The following is a 24,311-nucleotide window of genomic DNA, read 5'->3' as shown; positions in this document are numbered from 1 at the left end:
AGAGCTCAAAAGAGAGAAATACCGAAAAGATTGAAAGAACTTGAAATTGATTACCCAGAAATGGAAATTTTATTAAGACAAGGAGATCCAAAATAGTATAAATCTCTACAACCAAATGAAAGAATCTTTGAATATTTTATACAACGGAAATCATTTTACTACAAATATGGCAGAATCTCGACTGAATTTATAGAATATCTAAATTACACGATGAAAATGTTAAACATTCGAATTATGATAGTTTGTTTGTAAATGTCTTTTAAGACTATAGAAATGTTGAATTTCTCTTCCGCATACGCAAAGAACTGGTCTAGCAAAGATTTGTTTAGCACAATCTTTACAATATGCTTGTTTGTTGTCTTTACTATAATGGAGATTATAAAAATTCTGAAATATTCTTATAACCTTTTTACACCGTGTGCACTCTTTCTCTTCTAAAGTTAATTTTTCCATTTTATCATATATTCTTTTCTCTATATTTCTTATTACAATCCTTACAATAATAGCATAATCCATCTTTTCTAGTCTTATCTTGAAAAAACTTCGACAAATCTTTAAATTCTTGACACTTTATACATTTCTTTTGGGCCTCCATTTATATAGAAAAAATTACAGCTTTGACTTTTTTCAATTCATATTCGTAAAAACTTCCGGTTATTTCTCAATTTTCAAAGTTTCCAAGTTTATTTAATTCGTCTAATATATCAGATTTTGCTTCATTTTTATAGCCATAAGGTACTGTATCGATCTTATTTTTCTAGGACAATTCTTCTTATCATCTTTAGCGTTCAGTGCTAACTTGTTTATGGTAACAGTGTACAACTCATGTTTATAACTTTTTGATGACTGTCATCTCCCTAAATTCTTCTTTATCTTCGAACAAACATCTCTCTTCAAGTTTTCGATATTTATTGTTTTATTTACAACGCTTCTCTTAATTCCTTTACATCTTACTGGATTTTTGTCTAGATATTTGTACGAGTACATCTTTGATCTCAATCCACAAAATTCTTCTAAATATCTCGCCGTTCAATTCGTCTTTGAATTTCCCTATTACCTTCTTATTTTTAGTAGTGAAACATTCGTGATCTTTTTGGATAGTCGCTCGTATCGAAATCATCTATATTTTCTTTAATAATTTTAAAGGGATCTCGTTTCAATTTCTAGGAAATAACTGTCTGTATCCATGTAACACAGATTCAAATCTGGATCAAACTTCTTTAAATTTGTTGTAATAAAACTCGTACATTAGCAATTTTGAGAGGTCGAGAACTGAAAATCCTATGTAAATCGGTTTGTTAAATTTAACCTTTTGTTTGTACATGTGACTCGCTATACAGTTGTCGTCAAAGATGTTAAAAGCATTTGAAATTTGTTTTCTTAGCTTGTTTCATTGAAAATTCTTCATTTCCTAGTCTAAAATCACATCTGTTTCTCAACATTTTTCCATAGATTTTCCAAAAACTGAGTTGTTCATCAGCTTATAAAAGTCCTTTTCAAAGTCACTTGTAGCTTTGGTTCTCATGTTTGTGTTAAAATCAATGTACTTTTTCATAAAAGGCTTCTGATCAAATGCGATAACTCTATTCACATGTTTTAAAAATCATACCTTGTTCCAAAATAGAACTTCAAATTTCTCGAATGAACAACGTATTCAGTTTTATCCAGTAGAGTTGTGCAAAGTTTGTTTTTAAAATGTTCTGGAGCAAGAGGTAAATCCTTGTGATGTTCGTGTAAATTTGTTGGATATTCCTAGATCGACTTCAAGAATATAGCCATAATCTTCGTCGCCAGTGAGTTCCAAAATTGTTTCTTGCCATTTCTGCTGTTGTGTAAGTTTTAGGATCCATCCACTTGATTTCGTTTATATGGTACATTTTCTTGCATGAGACCATACCTATAAAGGTTGTTTGCATCGACGTACAACAAATAGTTTTCGGGCTTTGTCTTATCAAAATCTTTTAAATATTTGTTTATTTGCTTTAAACATATCGTTTAAATTACATTGAGAAAAATGCCTCCGCGAATACCTTTTTCAATCATTAAATACATATCGTAATCGTTTATCAGCTGAAGCTCAATTTTCGTTAATTTTAAACATTGCGTCCCAAGCAAGACTTGGAGCTGTTAGATAATGTGCCTGATCAAGTTTATAGCAATTTAAGCAAATATTCTGAAAATTTTCAAATATATCAGCGAGCAATAGTACATCTTGGATATTGTACAAATCAGAGTAATTTCCAAGATTTTTTCTCTTTTAATTTGTTCCAAACGCTCAAGTAGTGTTGATAATCTTTCTCAGATATGCTCTCGTCTGTCAAAAGTGAATAGAAATCTTGAATTTTCAGCTCTTCTGTGTAATCAAGTTTTTCAATACTATCGATAAATTCGTAAGGAAATATACCTTTCCCAGATAGAATTTTAAAAGATTTCTTCTTCGTCATTGGTTGTCTTTCTAGAATTGCGTTCAATATTCGTCCATCTTGTATAAAATGATTTGTATGTTTGAAGTCTTCTTTCTTTAGATTTTTAGCTAACTTTTCTATAGACGAGGCCATGAATCTGAACGTGTCTACGAACGAAAAACTTGATGAATTTTCTTGGCTTATCACCTTCGAATTCATATCCATATCCTGAATTTACTGAATAATTTATATATTTTTCATCTGTGTTTGCGATCAAATCAACATTTCCATATTGTTTAGCCATCTCTTTTATGTACAAATGAGTATCGTAATTTGACATATTATGACAGAAAACTGGGATGTTTCTGGGGAAATTTCAAATTCAGATTACAACATGAATGAGCTGCGCCTCGAAACTTGCCGGTTAAATGACAATGATCTCTCACTTTATTATAACTCTTATCTTTCCAAATATCAGGAGTAAAACCATACTGAATTGACCCAACATCATAAGCAGACCATTCGCAAATATGACAAACGTTTTGCATTTTGGTATGAAAATTTCTTCTTCTTCAGTCAATTTCATAGGTTTTTTGTTCTTAGAATTATACTTTGTAGCTATGTATTTTGATATTTTTATTGAGTTCTTCAAACAATTTTTGCAGGAACATTTTGGCAAATCTTCTTCATTTTTTGCTCGATAACATATCGGCTTGTACATACGATTGGTCTCATTTCGAAACTAAATATAGAGTAAAACTATAAGGAATATGCTTCTGAACCTTGGTTGTAGTTCGATCTTTGTGGATTGTTTTTTTGCATGTGGGAATCTTCTCTAATATGCTTTCAAAATCCATATAAATAAACGTAAGGATGAGAAAATTTCTTTTGATAATTAGTAAATGTTGTTGTTTGACCTGGAAACGGCATAATTGGCTTACAAACTTCATGTTGCTTGCAAATTTCTAAATGATCTGTTAAATCTCCAGATTTGTAGAAATGGCTTAAACATCTTCTGCATAGAAATTTTTATTTTTACACTTAGATAACTGAGAAAATACAAGTTTGTTTAAATCTGTTATCAAAACATTAATGAGATTTTTCATCTTGTTTTACATACAATAAATTGATTTCTAATTTGGCGTCATAAACTTCTGAAATTTGCAACGGAACAATATTGAGTTTTTCATCAAAACTATAGACATTTACAGACATTTTCGGATAATTATACTTTGCTTTACTGCTTCGTTTTCTCAAATAATTGTATATCTTTTAAAGACATAGGATAGTCGAACCCAGAAAATATCTCGTCATTTACAAATTTTTCATATTGTTTTACACGTTCAGGATGAAATTTTGATTTTCAATTGCACATCGGATAGAGTAAATAAAGCAATAGTCATCTTCATTTTTGATATTTACACAAGCTTTCTTTACCTTGATCTCTTGTGGTAAATCGATATATGATCCTGCGTTCATAAATTCGAGTTTATTAAGGCTCAAAAATCAGTTGTTTACAGCGTTTTAATGTCCATCCCAGAACCTCGATTTGGATGATTTTGTCTGTTCTCGATGTGTTAATTTATTAAATTGTTTAGAAATAAAGTCGTTTACATCAAAGATCTCGTCTGCTTTTTATAGTAAAGTACATTGGACAAGTTTGTGTTTTCACCGTTCACTAAAGTTTCGTTCGTATTCGCATTCTAAAGAGAGATATCCTTACTATTTTTTCACAGTTTCTTGAAAATTTTTTCGATTAAACTTTTAATTTCTGGGGCGCAAAATAGAAAGATATTTGTAAATTGACATGAAATTGTCGTTCAAATTTGAATAAATGTATTGCTTAAATAGACCGTGTATTGAGGATAAAACTTCTACATCAATGATATTTTCAGGTTTCTCATTAATCGTTTTTATCAATTTCTTCGATCATTTCTGACTTAGTTTTGTCGTCGTTAGTTTCGATAGCCAATTTTTCAGCTATTGAATGAATTTTTTTCATCATTAAAATAGATTGAGATCTTTTTTACTTTCCTTAAAATTTTTCTTTTAGTTCACGCAATTTTTCTATATTGTACATCTTTTCGTGACCATCGATTTGATTCTCTTTAGCCCAAGTCCTCAAATAATTTAGTTCTTTTTCATAAATATCTTTGTTCTTCAAATGATTTTTTCGAATTGTAATGACGAGTATAGTGATGTTCAAAAAATGTCTTTTTTGCAGTATGGGCACTCTATCTTTTTCCGCTCCATATTTAAAGAGCAAAAATTTGTAAACCTAAAATTTTGAGAAGTGGTGATTTTTGTGACAACTTGACACAAATCAGCACAATTTCTGGTCAAATGTTTTCAGATTGTTCTATTTATTATAGAAAAAATCTTTTAACTAAGTTCTCCTGTGTGCCGCGCAGTGCTACCAACATTTCTCGCTCAACGGTAATGCCAACATATTCTAAATTCAACATTCGAGTATTATAAAATTCCACAATTTATGTTGTCATACTGTCATGAAAAATTGCTTGAATACAGTTTACCATAGTTTATTTAAGTAAATTGTATTGTGAATTGTTTTTACATATTTATGGTTGTATTGAACAGTATTTTGTATTGATTTTTGGGCTGTCCCAAAAGTGGTCCAAACCGCCATATTATTATCTTGTTTTTTACATATTTATGGTGTATTGAACAGTATTTGTATTGATTTTTGGGCTGTCCCAAAAGTGGTCCAGAACCGCCATACTGTTTGATTTTACAGATTCGTTTATTGTCCTTTAAACAGTATTTTCCCTTGATTTTCTGTCTGTCCCAAAAGTGTCCTAGAACCCTCATATTCATATCTACTTATATATATATATATATATATATATATATATATATATATAGATTTTAACAATAAATAGTCAAAGGTCAAAGGAAGCAAAAACGGTTAAACTCGGATATTAACATAATCAATATGACCTCCCTTCAGATTGAGGCAACTCTCGTACCCTTCTTGTAGGATTTGCATCAATTTTATGAATAGGGGTTGTTCTTTTCTCCGAATACACGTTTTTATTTTTTTCTTTGAGATAAACTATGGTAGATGGTGAGTCCTCGGTGAAAATGTTTTCTTTCAACATTCCCCAGACGTAGGCGTCCGGTGTTGTAAGATCGGGGGAGTGGGCTGGGTAAGGAATGTTTGTTCTAAGGGAGATGAGACGGTTGCCGAAGGTTTGTTGGAGGAAAGCAATATTGTTAATGGCAGTGTGACTGGTAGCGCCATCTTGCTGGAACCACTGTGAATTTAACGGCAGGTTTCGTGCACGACAAAATATCCTGCGGTCTCTCACAAAACGATCAAGAATGGCCCCATATCGATACTGATTTACAGTAAGAGTCTCTCAATTGTTGCCTTCAAAAAGGTATGGTCTCACTATACCCCTTTCAGACACGGCGCACCAAATGGTTACATGATTACTATGCTGTGGCCTTTTTACAACAATCTCAGGACGTTGAAATCCAAGGAAACGTGTTGTCTGTTTGTTTACGAAACCATTAAGGTGCATATGACATTCATCTGTAAACCATACATCACTCAGAAACTCACGTTCTTCATAGCATATTGCTAACATTGAAGCTCAGTAGTGAATTCTTGCTTGTTTGTTTCTATAGTTCGAAGGTTGTCCAGTTTTTATCCTGCAGGGAAACCCACCAATGTTTTTGAACATTCTTCGCATTGACGTATTGCTAATATTCAGTGTAAGAGAAGCTCGCATTAGGCTTCTTTCGGTGACTGTAACACTTGCTGAAACACTCTTGTGTGGTTTTCATTTGTACAGACATTAGTTGGGCGACCTGAAAAGCCCTTTTGCTGTGTCAAAACACTACCTGTTCTTCGAAATCTTTCAACAACACTAAGAATCACAGCATTACTAGGCGGGTTTTATGTTTAAATATTCATGAAGACGTAATGCAGAGTATGACAAGATTGGCCCACCCGGACGTCTAATTCCGTATGTGCGAAAATAATGCTCTACGATAAAAACTTTCTCTACCGCTGTTAGCACAATGTTACCAAAAACTAACCTCAAATAAGAAATACGTAATGAACACGAAGCCATGGCAACAATCCACAATTGAATATGCTCATCAAGAAGGTAAGTACAGTTCATTCAGTTTCAGTACTGTTTATTATGGCTAATACTATATTTTGTACTATAGTTCTGGTTAAATTGTATGTATCATAAAATCATTATCGCTATTTATGAAATTATAAAATAATTTTTCAGTTCATTCGAACGAAGGCTCTTATTTCTTTTACGTAAGATACTTTTATTTCATATAGCAATTTAAATGTTATACTGAATATACATAAATAAAATTAAAATTTAACAAAAAACTTTTTGAAAATTGACACACAATATTGAAATTAAATCATATCATTTATTATAAGAACAGCTTCGAATATATCAAATCCAAAAACTCACATAAAACTGTAAGTGTTTTAAAGAAGTATCATTATTGAATACAGTGTTTTGTAAACTCCTGTTTTGGATTTCTTTTTGTTTTAGTTGAGAGAAATATATTGAGAATCTTTACTTGAACACCATTCAATTTAAAAATATGGATTTCTTTCGGTATTATATTACACTTATATTTCAATGCCATACCACATACCACGAACGCTTGGAGGATATGACGCATGAGCTGGATACTGATGTTGAGGACCCATACTACGGGGGTATGCCATCGTCGGCCCTGACGCTCCCTCTGTTCCGAGGACATGATTAGGGAAGTACGTTGGTTCTGAAACAGTTTATATAGTGTTACTCAATACACAATGAAGAAACGGGTGTAATATTTATGCCCCGTTACATACCATAAATTGAATAAATTTCTTGCGATGAGTACAGTATGAAGATTTCTTACAATATAAAATTATTATAAGGGAAATTCCAAACACTCACAAAAATGGAATTACGTGGGTTACAATACAGTTTGTTGATTTACAATATTGGACTGCAAGGTAAGTATTTTTTTACTTACTGAAAGTTACGTCTAGCACTGCAAGAATCTCTCCAGAAGTACCCCACCCAGTTCCAGAACTTATATTACTGTAATATATATTATGATATTACTTTATCAATTCTGTACCAGTAATTGTTAGAGGAGCCAGTGGTTGGGTAACTGACGGTTGACTCATCCATAGACCCTGGTCGGTCATGGAATTACTCGTATATTGGAGCTGTGGACTCGTGTACTGGTATGGTTCTAGATTTGGTAAGAACCACTGTCCCACAATTGTTGATGGCACAACTGTAAATTAAAAGGGATTTAAACGTATGAATCAACAGTTACATTGAATAATATTAGTACATATGACGATTCTGATCTAATAAATCCAATATTGGGGAAATGAAACTAGTCTACATCAATTGAAGGCAAACCAGATAATAATTTATGAAACTGTTATAATTTATAGTAGGTGATCTATAATAGCATTTTGTTTAAAATGGAACAATAACATCATGTAAAAATATACCATATTAATTTTAATAATTTAGAATCGTATAAGAGTTATTAAATATATATATACATATCAAAGGCAAAGAAGGTTGTACTTTTTAATAGACCATGTTTGTTAGTTTTGAATTTTCGGAACAAAATTGACAATTGTATAACCAAAAATCATAATAATATTTAAAAAAATAATATTCCAAATCTTTAAATTTTAATTAGATACGTTTAAATTAACCTCTAAGTATAGTAAAACATTAAAAGTTTATCCCACATTATTTCTCAAGAACAGGCAGTTAGAAGACGAATATTGTTACTCCACTATTTGATTATATGTAAAAATTGTTAATTAGTCCAACATTTAATTCGTTCTTGAAATATCTTAAGGAAAATTAAGTTTCAAGATTGCTCAGAAAAATCTAATAGGGCTATCCACCATCACCGATGTGGATTTATCCCATATGGAGTTTAAGCGACATGCAAAATTATTCAAGTCTATATATGTTATGTAGATATTGAGATATTTTAATCATGGAAACATACCTTTGGATTTATATGAACTGTATAAGGTAAATCAAGAAAAATAATTACATTAATTGTTAAAATATGTTTATTTTTAAACTTTGATAGCAACACTTTAAGACAAATTAACATTTTATAATCATGTTAAAGGAACGGTTAGCTTTCACTGAATTATTCTTTAGTAAATTTATATTGGTTCATTAGTCAAAAGTATTATATTTACAACATCCTAGGATGATCCTCCAGACGAGATTAAATCATAAATTGTAAGTAGTAAATTACTTATTGTCTATAAATTATTACGTATTTCATGTAGATAAATAAAGTACCTAAATTTTGTACCGTAGTATAAACAAGAGGTAAAAGTGAATTTAATAACCTTCAATAACTATTACTGTTACTCCTATAAACTGTACTAATATTATACTTATTTTGCCTCTTTCGGTAAAAATACTTAGTTACTAAAACTCAATATCTCATTATATTAAAAACTCATTAAGAATATTTTTAGGAATACAACTTCAGGATACTTTCCAAGAAAGCCTAATATTAAACTTCTATGGACCGTGAGAGTATTTCATCTCAATAAAGCTATACATCAGTAAGATTGATCCTTACTGACGGAACCATCAGGCTGTGCTTGTGACATGGCTTGGTATAGAGGCATTTGTTGTTGGACACCCATCTCTTGAGGATACATAGATCGTGGTAGTGACGAAAATGGTCTATACGGTGGAGGATATAGTACAACCCCTGAAAGATTTAACATATGGTTAAGGAACCCAACATGAAAAGTTTAAGAGTAACCCTTATTACAATCTAATCAATATGAAATAATCTAAGCGTCTAAAACAGAGAATGGGTTTTCCTTATTTCATAATTTAGATTCATATTATTCATATATGTTTCATCTTATAATGTATAAATTAAAAATTCTTCATCCGAATTTTAGTAAGAGTGTACAAAACACGAGCTGACCTAGTGATATGCTGAGGGTACATCAAACAATATTTCTTAGAGTGGTATCTAAATATCAAATTACAATTACTATTCTATAATTACTAGCTATAACATTAGGAGTGTTAATAATAAAATTCCTGAACTTGTCATATATCTCGATTCTCTTCCTCGATCTCCAGATGTGCTGTTTCTACAGGAGACTTGGACTGATGCTGACACGGAGGCTCTGCTGCATACCGTGCCTGGCTACAGACTTGTCTCTTGCTATTCACGCTCAGAACAAAAGGCAGGAGGGACCACAATACTAGCCAAATCAAATCTAAAAACTAACTCGGTGAAGAATATGAATCGAATTAAATGTATCGACGGCACATTTGAGTACAGTGTTGCTGAGGTTTTTAAAGGTTGTAATTCGTTTCTAATAATGTCTTTGTACAGAAATTCTGAGATCAAAGCTCTAGACTTCCTATCTAGTCTCAAGGATGCGCTCACCCTAATCTCTAAAAAACATAAACACATAGTTATAGCAGCAGATTTTAATATAGACATTTTGTTACAATGAAAACAATGCGAAATCTTTAAAAACGTTATCACCTCTTTTGATCTGAAAATAAACTTCGTAAATGCAACGAGAATAACAAAGGTGTCAACAAAATGTATATATAATAACCTCACAAGTTTTAGTCCCGATGTATGTAAATTGATGGAGCCTTCATTGTCTGACCACCAAATGCTGTTACTAGAATATCCCTTAATAAAAAAGAATCAAACCCAAATTAAAAAAATAAATTATTTATAAGACAATTCAATAATTACAATATTAGTAATTTTTTAAATAACCTTGAATTACAACTGAGTGTTTTCGATTATTATATGACTGAATTTGAGTATTTTTATTCAACATTTCTAAAACTGTTTGAACAAAGTTTCCCACTGAAACTCTCAACTGTAAAAGACAAGAGGAATACAGCAGGTTAGATGACCGGGGGAATTAACATATCATCAAAGAGAAAACGAGAATTATAACTAGCTCAGAAATCACTGAACAGTCCAGAGCTCACTAAATACTATAAGAAGTATCGTAATATCTTAAGAAAAGTAATTCTTGCTTCCAAAAAACTGGCAAATGACAGATTCATATTGGATGCGAGGAACAGGCCACAAGCGATGTGGTATGTGGTTAATAGATAAACTGGTAAGTTAAAATTTAAAGCGGATGACGATCTTGAAATAATAGTTAATAAATCTCCCATAGTCAATAATTTCCTGATAGCCAATTCATTTATGACTTTTTTTATTAACGTAAGTAAATTAATAATAACAAACGAAAAATTATCGATTAATTTTCAGACCAAAAATAACAAATTTATCCAACTTTGTTTTTGTACCCCACTAACGCTGAAGAAGTGTTTCACATCATAAAAAATTAAAAAAATCCAAATCGTGTGGATGGGATGAAGTTCCAACTCACATATTAAAAGTATCAGCCTCAATTATATCAGTCTTTAGCTCTTTTCATTAATAATTGTTTTTCAAATGGTATTTTTCCTGAAAAACTAAAATACAAACTAAACCTATCCATAAGAAAAATTCAAAACTGACATGTCCAACTACCGTCCTATAGCCCTTCTTCCAGTGATTTCCAAAATTTTCGAAAAAGTAATCGCAGTCATAATTCTTAAAGAAACTAAATATAATATTTTGTGTAAAAATCAATTTGATTTTAAACCAAACTCATCAACAGCCTGAGCAGTTTTTAACTAATTGACACAATTGTATGTTCAATTGACAAAAAAATCATTTTTTGCGACCTTTCAAAGGCTTTTGACTCGTTGAACACAGTATATTGTTAAAGAAATTATAATTTTATGGCTTAAGAGGCTCAGTTCACAGTTTATTATCTTTATATTTATTAAATAGAAACAAAAGGTTACAATTAAAAATAGTTCTTCTGTCAAGTATTCTTCCCCCTGGCAACTCAGTGATCGTGGCGTTCTCCAGGCCTCAGTGCTGGGTCCACTACTATTTCTCATTTACGGGAACGATTTCCTACATAACCTAAACTACATCATCTGTAGTTCTGTTTGCTGACGACACAACTCTTACTATAAAAACAAAATCTCTTGATGATTTAGAGAATAAAATTAATCAAGCAAGTGACGAAGCAGGACTGTGGTTCTCAGCAAATGGGCTACTGCTCAATAAAAATAAAAGCCAATTATTAATATTCTCAACACTCTAATCGGCAAGCACGTATACTAACTTTAACCTAACTAATATTAAAAAAAAAATAGTAAAATCGTCATGTAAATTTCTGGGTTTAGTTATGGATAATTCAATATCATGGAAAGAACACACAGTCTTTATAGAAAAAGTTACATTCAGCCTGTTTCGCATTAAGAACGTTCTCTCATGTGGCTAGTTTAGATACTGTGAAAGCATTTTACTATGGTTATGTTTACTCGCATCTGAGGTTTGGGGTGGTATTTTGGGGAAATTCGGTGTTATCAAATCAAATTTTCAAAACTCAGAAATATATCATTAGAATCATGTTCAAACTTAGAAAGAGACAATCCTGCAAACCACTTTTTAAAAACCATAACATTCTCACTTTACCATCTCTATATATTCTAGAAATCCTATTACTATTTAAAACTAATAACAACTCTTTTCCAAAAAAATCAAGTATTCCACCATCATGACATCAGAATTCAAATGGTACAATATTTGAAATAAATTTAATTTGAAATAAATTAAAGTAAATTTCTTTTTTCTGTAAACAATATCAAACTGAAAGTGCTTTTTTAATAAATTTTATGTGGAAGTATATAAAAAATGTCTTTTCCATTAAAACCTACTCACTTCCACCAAGGATTCAAAGCAGAAAAATCAGAATTCAACCCTTACAATACTCCATACACCGATTAAAATTATGCAGGGTCCTTATTATTCAGCTCTTAAAATCTACAATAAATTACCTCCAAATCTAAAGAAGGAGAATTCCATAAATGCATTTAAAACTTCCCTAAAATGCTACCTCATTAACCGGGCATACTATTCAGTTGATGAATACTTAAATGAATAACAGTTGTTTACTGGTTTATATAATTGAATTTTTAGACCAAGTTTACTAAGCTTTGCAGATGTGTAACTGCTTCTTGATTAGTTTAGTTTAGTTTATTTTTAACATTGACAATTCATATGTTTATCTTTAGCTATGCTGAAAATTAGGAACCTATGTGAAGCTTACAATAAATTTAAAAAAAAATTCTTTTGGGAATTCATTCCCTTCTAAATGTTATTATTGAATATCTTGGTTTAATTATGTCCATATTTATATAAGGCATTTTTTTACGAAACAGAAATAGACTTTTATTACATTATCGGTTAATAAATCGGGGTACGCGACAGGCATATTTTGGGTGGTGGGAGGGGGGTAATGGAGGATATTTTCCTTACGTAGACCTAAGTCGAAGCCTTTATCATATATCTCTACAAGGATTTCTCAGAAGTTACAATGAAAGTTTGATGTATTGGAACTGGCACAGGCCTCACAGTACAACAACTAGAGCGGAGCGAGTTCTACAATAAACAAATAAAGTGCATTAACTATGGATAAGTGTTTGAAAACTGGATTAATGTAAAACAAACACTTTGTAGCAAGTAAGGTACATTACAAACTCAGTTCATCCCCAGACGTTGCAACTGGTTCCATATTCGAGAGTAAGAATATTTACAAACCTCATAAAAAATATAATAACTCTTTTCCGAAGAATCGATAATATTTATGCCAATATATAATTTGAAGAACAATTAATGCTTTCTTGCGAAATAACTGAAGGAACTACATTAGTGTACTTATTCAATAACATTTAGGGTTATTTTTGTGAAAAAAATATAGATTCCAGAAAAGGAAACTCACTGAAATTTTTAACAAACTCTACGTTAAAATAAAACTCAAAGTTAAAATCCTTTTTAAATACGTGATGAGTAAGGATCTTTGACTAAAGAAGCACTCTAGTTTTAGTACCATTTACAAATTCTGAACTAGTAAGGGAGATTTCTCTTCTTGTGCTTTCTCGAAGAACGAATATCGTAACCGAGTGGATGATATTGCTAATTTAAGACTTTATCAGTCAAGAACTTCATTTTTAAATGCTAAATGCAACAAACATACTTAAGTAATACATTAAAACAGGCTTTGCATTACTTACCAGACTAATAAAAAAGTCTATAACATTTATATTGTCAATCTTTTCTTTGGGATTTATATTAAGTACTATGACTAGGAAATACTATGATTTTATTTTTTAATTTATTATTATTATTAGGATTTTACTATGAAATATACTAATATTGATTGGTTTAAATATCATTCTTTGTCTTACAAATATTTACCTCAATAAAACGATTTTATCTTTATTTTCAAAAGTAAATAAAAACCCAAAAAATCAGGGTTTTCCCTATATTAAAATTTCATATATATATATATATATATATATATATATATATATATATATATATATACGTATATACACACATAGAAAATAATTTTGAATAAATATCATTCTAGAGTGCTTTTGGCTAAAATCTCATAGTAAGATATGATATATTATATCAAAGACACTATTATATTAATTATTCCATAATCATGATTTGATGCCTATATATAATAAATTGATTGCAAGAAATACATATGACGTTTTTGGGGCTACAGTTTTTGTATCAAATGTGCAAAAGTTACTGGAGGGAAAAAGGTTGGGAATCACTGACCTAGATGATACTTAGTTAGTAAACATAGAAACTAAGAGAAAAACATTATTTATTTCTTAGAACACTATTTATAGACATTCTGAATATTCTTTTATGTACTGCTTGAACTGTGATATATGCAGAGTTTTGGTCAGTTTCATAGCCATATATAATTTTATCTACATGATTTAGTCTGATTCTATAAATTTCGTGTTAATTATTATGATATAGGAAAATGATATAATTATCACATTTGAATATTTTATTAATAATCTCTCCTTTTTGAAAGATAACAATTCCAAACAAAACGTAAACTGGTATGTGAACGAAAGGAAGATGTAAAATTTCCAATAAATGGCAATGAAAATATAGTTTAAAACGTAAAGATTTGTAAGATAATGAGTGTTGTAGTATCATACCACCACCATTCACAGGTAGATAGATTTCGTCTTGGATATAAATCGATTGAAGTTCTTCATCAGTATTATATCCTATGGAATTGAAGAGTTGTTGAGGATCCATAATATAATTCTCCCTCCATGGTAATGCTATTGAAAATCAAGAAAATTCAGGTTTGTGAGACATATATTATTTGTAGATATGAAGTATAAAAATATAATATTACATCTAAAAAAGTATATTAAATTGAATTTCACATCTATACTAAAATTTGTTAGTCCTTTTTTTATTAAATACAGTTAAATTAATTTCTACTAAAAATTTATTGAAAGGTAGATCCAATAATTTTATTCACAAAGCCAAAAAAATATTATTTTTAAATAAAGTGTTTTTATATTATACTTTATTCAAATTCTAATCTTTGAACCAACTATTATGCACATTAATATAAAAACTAATAACGATTTGGTTATGTTATTTTATTTTTTCTTTTCTTTATAAATGTATTTATTTATTCACTTGTTCATTTCTTGCAAAACTTTACGGTGCCACAATTTTACGCAACTTAATGTCCAATAGATAAAATAAGGCTGAATGGCACTGTGATTTCACCTGCATACTGCATACCTATTACGATTTGTGTATTTTCCAACCTCAGATTAACCATACGAGTAATTTACATTGTCAAGTCAGCAAGCTATAACTTTACTCCAATAAGAATTAATTTGCAATAAAAGACATGCAATAATTCTTAAGTAAAAACTGGCAATTTCATTCGTTATATGAACTATGATTCATTCACAAGTAAGCGTCATACCTATGGATTATTACCATGTAGACATAGATTTTCTCTAAGAAAGAAGAATAAAATACTAAATATATTTAGTAAAAGCACACTTTTTAACTGAAAAGGTTTACTCACAATTTCAATATGGTAACTTCATATCGCTGTTGTTGCTATAATTACTTATATCAAATCCTTTCTCTTAAACTAAAATAATAATGATAAACATGTAGACAATAACTTAAGTTTTGTTTACCAGTGATAAATAATCGCATGTGTAAATTTGATAGAAGTATTATGTGTTATAATACACCAGCACTTACCCGTGTTTTACATGATTTCTTATTGAAAAAAGTAGGTAGGCTAATCAATACTACTGAAAATTAAATACTGTCACAAATATTTAAATATAGAACATTCCTGGTCCACTTAAACGAATTGGATTTTAAATTTAAAAAACAATGTTTTGATAGTCGTATAGTGAAAACGTTTTATGAGTACCAATGATGTACATACATTTCTTTGCTAATTATATTTATAAATCCTTTTACGTCAACGTATTTATCTAGTGTTAAAATTATTTTATTATGGGGGGTTTATCTACCTTTATTAGTAGACTAGGAAATTTAATACTTCCGACCATTGAATCTAATTCTCGCGCGTCGTTGCGTTTTTATTATTACATGAAATAAAATAATATAGTACGTTGCTCTTAAAATTATAATTTAATAAAAAATTATTTGACTTCCATACAAAAATATTTTTTATGCAATAGAAGACCTTTTACTATTGTAAATGTGTAGGGGAAAAATCATACAAAATGCCTCTATCAGAAGAGTTTCTTTGTTAAAAAATCATATACTTTCTGCCATTAGAATCTACTTCAGTTCTAAGGTATTTTTGGTGAGGGTAATGTGTTTAGTGCATAATATAAACTTGTATCAAAGTCTACATTTTTAGGACACCAGGAAGTTTAAAAACAAAATGTAGCTCTTTTGACCTGATTCAACTCGTATAGGGTGCTTATGAAGAACCTTGGATTATTGGAAAAGTTTAATTTATTATCACTAGTAAATAAACACTAATTTTCCAATATTATTTTATTCTTGCGAGACCTTTCAAAATCAATAATTCCAACATCAGACAACTTCACAAAAGAATGTTTAACGTTGTAGAACATCGGGAAGAAGAAAAAAAGAAATGTATTTATTTAGAGTTGAAACTCTTTTCTAATACTAGGTTTATTTACTTCTATTGGAAGGATAAAAATTATACTTCTTGTCATTAATTCCAATTCTAGTTTGTAACTGCGTTCCTACTATTTCCTCAAATAAAACAATATACTATATTATACATGGGAGTAAAAGTTCGACGTATTAGGATATTAACAAGCTGAAAAGCAAAAGAGAAATGAATCTTGGAGGTTCAACCTGATTTAAATCCTGAAGGGTTACTAACCTTCATAATAAACATTTTATGTTCTTCTTTTGAGAGCATAACACACGTATGTGACAGTTTGTACAGGGTGTCCCATGAAGAAACGGAGAAACTGTCAGGACTTGTTCTTACGGTGAAAATAATGAAAAAAGTTCATATACACATAGGTCCAGAAACGCTTAGTTAGCCAGCTATACACGGTGAAAGATTTCACCCAGATTTCAGTGCCACCGTTAAAAGGGAGCCCTATTAAATTATTTTGTGCGTTATTTAGGACCTAAAAGTTAATGTATATTATGCAAATTGAACTGGAAAATTGAATAAAATTGGTACCAGACCTCTAGCTGCAGTAATTTTTAAGATTTCTGAAGAAATACGCAAAATTTGGTGTCCAAAAACAAGTTTCATTTAGGTTTCAAGTAGATTAACTTTGTTAAATGTGTAACAAACACGTAAAATTCTTTGACAAAACTTGTAAAGAATTAATGTCTTAGGATAATGATGTAAAATAAGCCAGTAAAAATTATACGTAAACTTTAAGAAAATCAATTTTTAATTAAATAAATAACGTACGAAGAACAGACAAAATCGGTTACACTTTTTTTCTTGCTGAACGTACATGTTTTTATAAACTTTTATTTTCACTTACTATTGCAAAACAAATAAATGCTAACAAAATAACTAACCTTAGTTTAGTAACTGTTCGAAATTCTCTCCTTCACAATGCACACAGCATTCTGCTCGACGTAAAATATTTGTGGTGGCTCTGCGAATCATGTCTGGATTGTTTCTTATACTGTCAAATGCGTTGCGAATTCTAACGAGTAATTCTTCCTTGGTATCAACTTTACGTTTATACATCATAGCTTTTGATATGTCCCCATAAGAAGTAGTCAAGAGGCGATAAGTCAGGCGATCGTGGTGGCCGGTTGATTGGTCCACTACGCCCAATCCAGTTCAAGAAATTAGCATTCAAATGGTTTCTAGCTACTAAAGAAAAATGAGGAGTTGCACCATCATGTTGGAAAATCATTTTTAATCTTTTTTGTAAAGGGATATCTTCCAAAAGAGCCGGTAAATAATTTTTCAGAAATTGTTCGTACATATTTCCTGTAAGGTTTCCTTTAAAAAACGAATGGTCCTAGAATTTTGTCATCAATAACGGCAAACCAAACAACAATGTGAAATCTGTGTTGGAAAAAGGTTTCTACGGTACCATGTGGATTTTCTTCGCTCCATAAATGACTATTTCTACAATTGAAGGACCCGTTTCTCGTGAAAGTTGCTTCATCAGTAAATAAAATTGAATTCACCCTATCAGCATTGTCTAGAAGCCAATGAGAACAGGTTAACCGTAAAGGGTAATCTGTCGGCAGCAAATGTTGTACCTTTTGCAGGTGAAAAGGATGAAGTCTCTCTTTACGCAAGATGCGCCACACTTTGTTTCTCGATAAACCAGTGCGATACGCAATTCGCCTCGTACTAGTACCCGGGCTACGATGAATATGTTGAATCACTTGAAGTTCATCGTTAACGCGATGATGTGCCTGCCGTTCAACCGAAAACGAAATTGTTTGGAAATGATCCATTCGTTCCTAAAAACTGAAACACTGAAGAAAAGGTTTTCGCATTCGGAATCCGCCTTGCAGGAAATCTTTCCTGATATTCACGTCGAGCAGCTTCCGCATTTCCATTAGCATATCCGTAACAGAACATTATGTCGGCATATTCTTCGTTAGAAAATTGAAACGGCATATTAACTTTTATACTGTATCAATATTTACACTTAACTTATCTGTATGACACTTCAATATAAAATATTCAAAAAAAGTTCGTAATTGTGATTGTTGAACTACTGTTAGTACGGCCAACCTATGAAAATAATATTTTTGTTACAAAAGTTGTAGAATAACGTAAATTAATTCGCAATTATTGTTAAGTTTCAGATTTTATGACACTACAGTTATTTTACTAGTATGTAATTCATTAGAAAAAATAGAGGAATGTTTCTATTAATAAAATCTATACATAATTATTTTCAATAATATTTTCAATAATTAACATGTTTTCTCCAAATATTAGGATGTACATTCAGTATGAAAAAAAGTATTTCTAGTATGTTTAAAATCTGAAAACGAAATATAGCTTTTGTAGGGATTGTCACTCCATTTCAACTCATATGGATGTCTGATCTTTATGGAAATGCTTTAGTTTTTTTCTTCAAGGTAACGGCCGACGCCAGTGCTCAAGTATCTGTATTATTGTGAATTTGTAGAACGGGGTTTGCTTTCCACGAAGGTTGGCATTGTCATTATGTTTGTCATACCCAAATGAAATCTCATTTAATAGATGTAAACACCTATGAATATTGTCAGCAACTACTCGTATATCCGATCTGCTTTGTCTAATAGGTTTCTGAAATCGTTTAGTATATAATGTGTTTCATATTTTATGCACTCTGAAGTGGTCCTGGAAACTATAAAAGATGCACATACGACTAAATTGGTAAAGTTCTACGTTATAACAAGACCAACAAGGTAATTGAGTTAAGTTGATTATTGGTTGCGTCGTTCACTCGCTGAGCTCAAAAATCTAATGTTGGTAATAAAACTGCCACAGCTCTTTTATTGGTTTCTATATTGTAAGCGAAAAATAGCATGTTATATCAAATTGTATCATAATTTATAATTTAAAAAAATAAAATACGATATAAAATAACAAAACGTCGACCTAATCAAGTTTTAATACAGCTTATTTTACTCCAACTACTAATAGTCTATTGGACCACACGTTCAAAAAATGGCACCATTACATATTTTTATTTTGGAATATTGCATCAACAAAGTTTATACGTGCAAAGAAAGATGCAGTACTGAAATCACTGGGGCAAGTGCCGTTATTTAGTAAATTAAAGGCTACTTCAAAAACTGAGTCTTTGGTTTCCATTACCAATTAATAAAATAATAGAGTTATTTATTTTATTATTTTTAGTTACTTTACTCGTAGTTGCGTTAAAATTTTATTAGGTGTTTTAATTATTTTCATTTCATGATATTTGGTTGTATAACAATTATGAAACATAACGCAACTTGAAATTATTAAGCTACTGTGTTAATTAGTAACAAAACTCTCAGTAAAAGTAGACTCACCTTATCATATATTTTGTATATTTTACTGAAAATCTGGTTCCAAACACTATGTGCAGTGAAATATCAGTCAGGTCTACCAACTATCCGAATAAGAGAATAAATATTCCTTTCACACAACCATACAAAAACGGGATTTTATGACTTGTTTTATAAAAATCACCAAGAAAGTAAAACATGTATGGTATTTTTGAAATCAGCAAAAAACTCTACATTCTTTTCATTAAGTAAAACTTTCCTTGCGTTAAAAACTATTCGAACCATATACCTCGTACTTGGTGGTTTTGTAACATTATAATGTTGCTATTTAAAAACTTTCATTCAGATTTGCTTAAAAAACGTTTTAATATATGAACTACTAAGATAGCTGTGTCTGTGATTTTAACATCATAAAAAAGTATGGATTAAAAAAATGTTAAAATTATTTTTCATATTATTTTTTAATAATAAAAGAGATCAACTTGCCATATAAGTCATAAAATGTTTCGATAAGATTTGCTTGAAGAAAACTAAAAAATTCAATGCTAAATTTTAGATATGCAATGCTAAAAATTCTCAGGAAGCAGCAGTGAGTAATCGATGACAACATAATACCATTTATAATATTGTTTCGTATAGTACTCGTGTACCTGTAGGTACGCCTACAGGTGCCGCTCCTCCCTCGTAAGGAACTATTTGCATATCTTGATAAGAATCGTAACCTGATTCTCTAGCAATTCGGAGTTGTTCTTCAGCAGCCGACACGAAGTCCCCTGGCCAGTCTGTGGACAAAAACACAAGCGTAACTTCAAAATATACCACTCTTCTATTAATATCCCACCCGTTAGAATGAAATATAGGCCATTTTTAATATCTAAGAACAAAACCTGTTCCTTAATAATCATGTTAAAATTATTTATGAACCATCTCATTAAACTATACAGAATGGGCGGGTGTTTGAAAGAATATATATATGTATATATATATATATATATATATGTATATATATATATATATATGATATATATATATATATATATTTTAAGGATTTTAGAATATAACAAAAATCCACTCCTGAAAAGCGTTTGCCTGTACGTCACATTTAAGTATTTCGAGGGAATTTGCTCCAACCACATAAACTTTTGCTCCAATAAAATAAAGTATTACTGTAAGACTAATAGTCTCCAGAGGGCAGACTATAATAATTGTTGATGAAATAAGCTGTTTGTAAATTAGTACTATCCAAAGTTTATTTACATTTCTATAAATAAATTGGCCTAAGTCCACTTATCAGCACCGCCGAAGGAAAAAATACACATACCGGTATTTCTTGAGAGGAAAACTAAAGTTTTCATCATTGCCAGTATCAAACTGAACAACTCCGCCAGAGTAATAACTGTGGAACATGAATGATGATTTTTGTCTTAATTAATGATGAGCGCTCATAATTAATATTTTTATTTACTTATCTTTTCGAATTCTAAAATAGTGTTGAATTATCTTTCTAAAATGCCAATATTCGTGATAAACATCTGTCACTAATGTAAATATATGTTTTAAATATTTAAAGAATATCCTAATCACATATATTTTATGGAATATACACGTTTGATTCAAAATGTACTATAAAGTTTAGTGTTTTCTAAGATTGTGGAAATTTCATTTTTCTATATTAAATGTTAAGCTTCTATATTTCCTGGGGTTTTCCCTACATATTGAGGAATATTCAAACAAAAATTAATAACAAATATTTTTTCAGTTCTAAGCTCACTTCAATTTTGTCTTGTTTGTGGGCAGGAGCGTGTTTCGATAGGTTGGACTGGATAAGTTCCCTCCTTATCTTTATGAAATGTTTCAAATTTGGCCATTTTACGCTGACTCTAAGATGACAATAAGTTTGCCCAGTGTGCTGCTTATAAGAAAATTAGCATCATAAGTTAAAGCGTCAATATGTGATTGTGTTTTATGACCTCATCTTCAGGAAAGCATGAATAATAGTACATAAAATAAACAATAAACTAATTAATTTCACAGTAACTGTAATATGGCCAATGGCTACTACTCATAATATGTTAGATGAGTGCCTTATTTTTATGAGTGTACGTTGACAAGATGTTTACGCAATGTATTGCTTATTACAATATTTTAAATTCATTTAAAATCGTTACAATTATAGAGTTACAGTGTGATTTGCTAAGTATGAAACATTTTAAAGTAGCTACAAGCTATGTCTATTACAGTATGTACACATCTTGATCTAATAACTGTGTTTCAGTAGATAAATATCTGTACAATTCATTAGCTAAAGCTGTAAGAAGACATTATAGAAATCAAGGTCTAAAACTGAGATCTACAAAGAAATATACATAACAGCACTCTAACTATGAGTAATATACGTATAAGAATTTTCCTCCGATCTGCGCTTATCAGAGCGTATACATGATGGTTAAAAGGATTGGTAAGCTTTAGATCTATAATACCATCATTCACCATCAAACAATTCAATGGATATGCATTAATGATGTAAAAGAATCGAAAATAGCCAATATTATTTCCTAATATTATTACAGCTGTGTTTGCCAGACAACACTCTTTCTAGAGAATATCCAACAAGCATTACATCGAAGAATTTCAAAAATACTCTTTGCTTTTCAGAGTCATCGTTTCATAACTGGAGCGTAAAACCTCTGGATGCCAAAGAACATTCCTGTATGAAAAGTGTTTTCTCCTGAACATACTTGTTGCTCACAACATTTATACTTGTGTAACATAACTACCTTCAAAATTATCAGTAACATTCCTCATTCAAACTAAGCATTCCTTATATGTACATGTGATTCCCAAAATGACCTGCTGGGAGTTGTCCTGAGCACCTTGTCTCTTCACGTCGTGTATAGATTATCTGTTCCATGTACCTGGATGGGCTCACTGTATCATCTGGATGCGACAGTCCTAAAATCAGAAATAACTTATGTAAAGCTAAAGACATAGTTATATCTCCACTTAGTACAAGAAGATGAGGAATCCTCTCGTTATATTTTGCCCTAAAATACAAGGATACTTGTGTAATTCCCGGAGTGACATAATGGATAAGTTTAGGGGTAGATATTGTCAAAAAACGTGAAATATTTCTGTCCTCCCGAATTGGAATAAGAGGGCTAGCTCTGCTCCAGCCTCTTCCAGTCAAAGCGGAAATACAGTCAAATATTCTCATCTTTATGAATTAAACCTTTACACGAAGGGAGCTTCACCCACTCTAACAGTTATACTCCAAAGTAAAACAAATCAAGCTCGTTGTATCACAACATATCTATATTTGTAGTTAACGATGTGTGTACTTTAGCAAACCTGGTCTTAACGCACCGAAATATAAGTAGATAATTATTAGTAATACAAATAGCAATATAATAGAAACAGCTAGAGTATTTTGTATTCTACAATATTAATTCTACGTAACTTTGCCTGTATCAAATATATCTACGTAACGAATGTATCTCCTCTCCAAAAGACTAAACTGGCTAATTAGACTAAAATATAACATAAGGCTAGACAGATTTTTATGGCTATTTATTTATTCTTACAACAGTAGTCGGTGAAATGTAATTAGGACTGATGTCAAGTGTGTCAGTGTAATAAGTAAGTTAGCATATTTAAAAACTACTTTTAGGACAAAAATAAAAGAGGAAGATGTTTGGATGTACCGAATATGTCAGAAACTCAAAACTTTATGATGATAAATGTTTCTACCAATTTCACTACATAGTTTTAGTAGTGGATTTACAATATGTAAAGATAAATCAATTGGAGAAAACTCCTCTCAATTTCAAATTTTATAATAAAAGAGAAATGCCTCCTCCACTTAATCACTAGCACAGATCGGAAGGAGACTGTTGAACGCTTAGATCTCCTTATATTTACTGTTGTACCCAAGCTCATTTATTTATGAATTAATATAAGTATAAAGATGACAAGATAAATTGTAATTATTTATATTTTATATAGCAACCAAATACTGATTAACAGTATATGTTTATGTATTTTGTATTACTCGTTAACTATTACAAAGATATTGCTATTTTACATTAATATTTGCTATCCTCAAATTTTCAGGCAATTCTTATTAATCTCATGTAGAATACTAAGATTTGTAGTAGTATATGTCATAATGGCTTACAACACAAGCTTTGTTTGTCAGAATCTCTACTGGAGTTTGGAGACCTGATTGTCTGTCAGAGAGTTGCTCACTGCAGTAGATTCTTAAGCTATAAAATTGTAATCTGAAAATGGTCCATAACATCCCTGATAAATATTTTTCTCCTGTGGAAAGCTGAAAACTTTATGGCTGTTGATACAGTTGAAATCGAACTTCTAATTTACCAACATTACCTTAAAGGACATGGTTAAAACCAGTTAAAATTAAATTTTAAATTT

The 24,311-nt window shown here is 30.6% G+C and overlaps 1 protein-coding gene across 1 annotated transcript in view; it reads right to left on the bottom strand.

Moving 5' to 3' along the window:
- Positions 1–24,311, bottom strand: part of LOC124354348 (probable heat shock protein ssa1) — a 68,881-nt gene that overhangs the window by 13,193 nt on the left and 31,377 nt on the right. The window contains exons 12-17 of the mRNA XM_046804730.1: positions 22,731–22,832; positions 20,531–20,662; positions 14,555–14,683; positions 9,042–9,176; positions 7,539–7,700; positions 7,062–7,190 (exon numbers count right to left, since the gene is read on the bottom strand). Coding sequence (XP_046660686.1) covers positions 7,062–7,190; positions 7,539–7,700; positions 9,042–9,176; positions 14,555–14,683; positions 20,531–20,662; positions 22,731–22,832 — 789 coding nt within the window. The remainder of the gene's footprint in view (positions 1–7,061; positions 7,191–7,538; positions 7,701–9,041; positions 9,177–14,554; positions 14,684–20,530; positions 20,663–22,730; positions 22,833–24,311) is intronic.

Source organism: Homalodisca vitripennis, chromosome 2 (genome assembly GCF_021130785.1).
Source record: "Homalodisca vitripennis isolate AUS2020 chromosome 2, UT_GWSS_2.1, whole genome shotgun sequence".
NCBI lineage: Eukaryota > Metazoa > Arthropoda > Insecta > Hemiptera > Cicadellidae > Homalodisca > Homalodisca vitripennis.
Note: the sequence above shows the minus strand (reverse complement) of the source record. Positions and strands in the feature narration are given on the sequence as shown.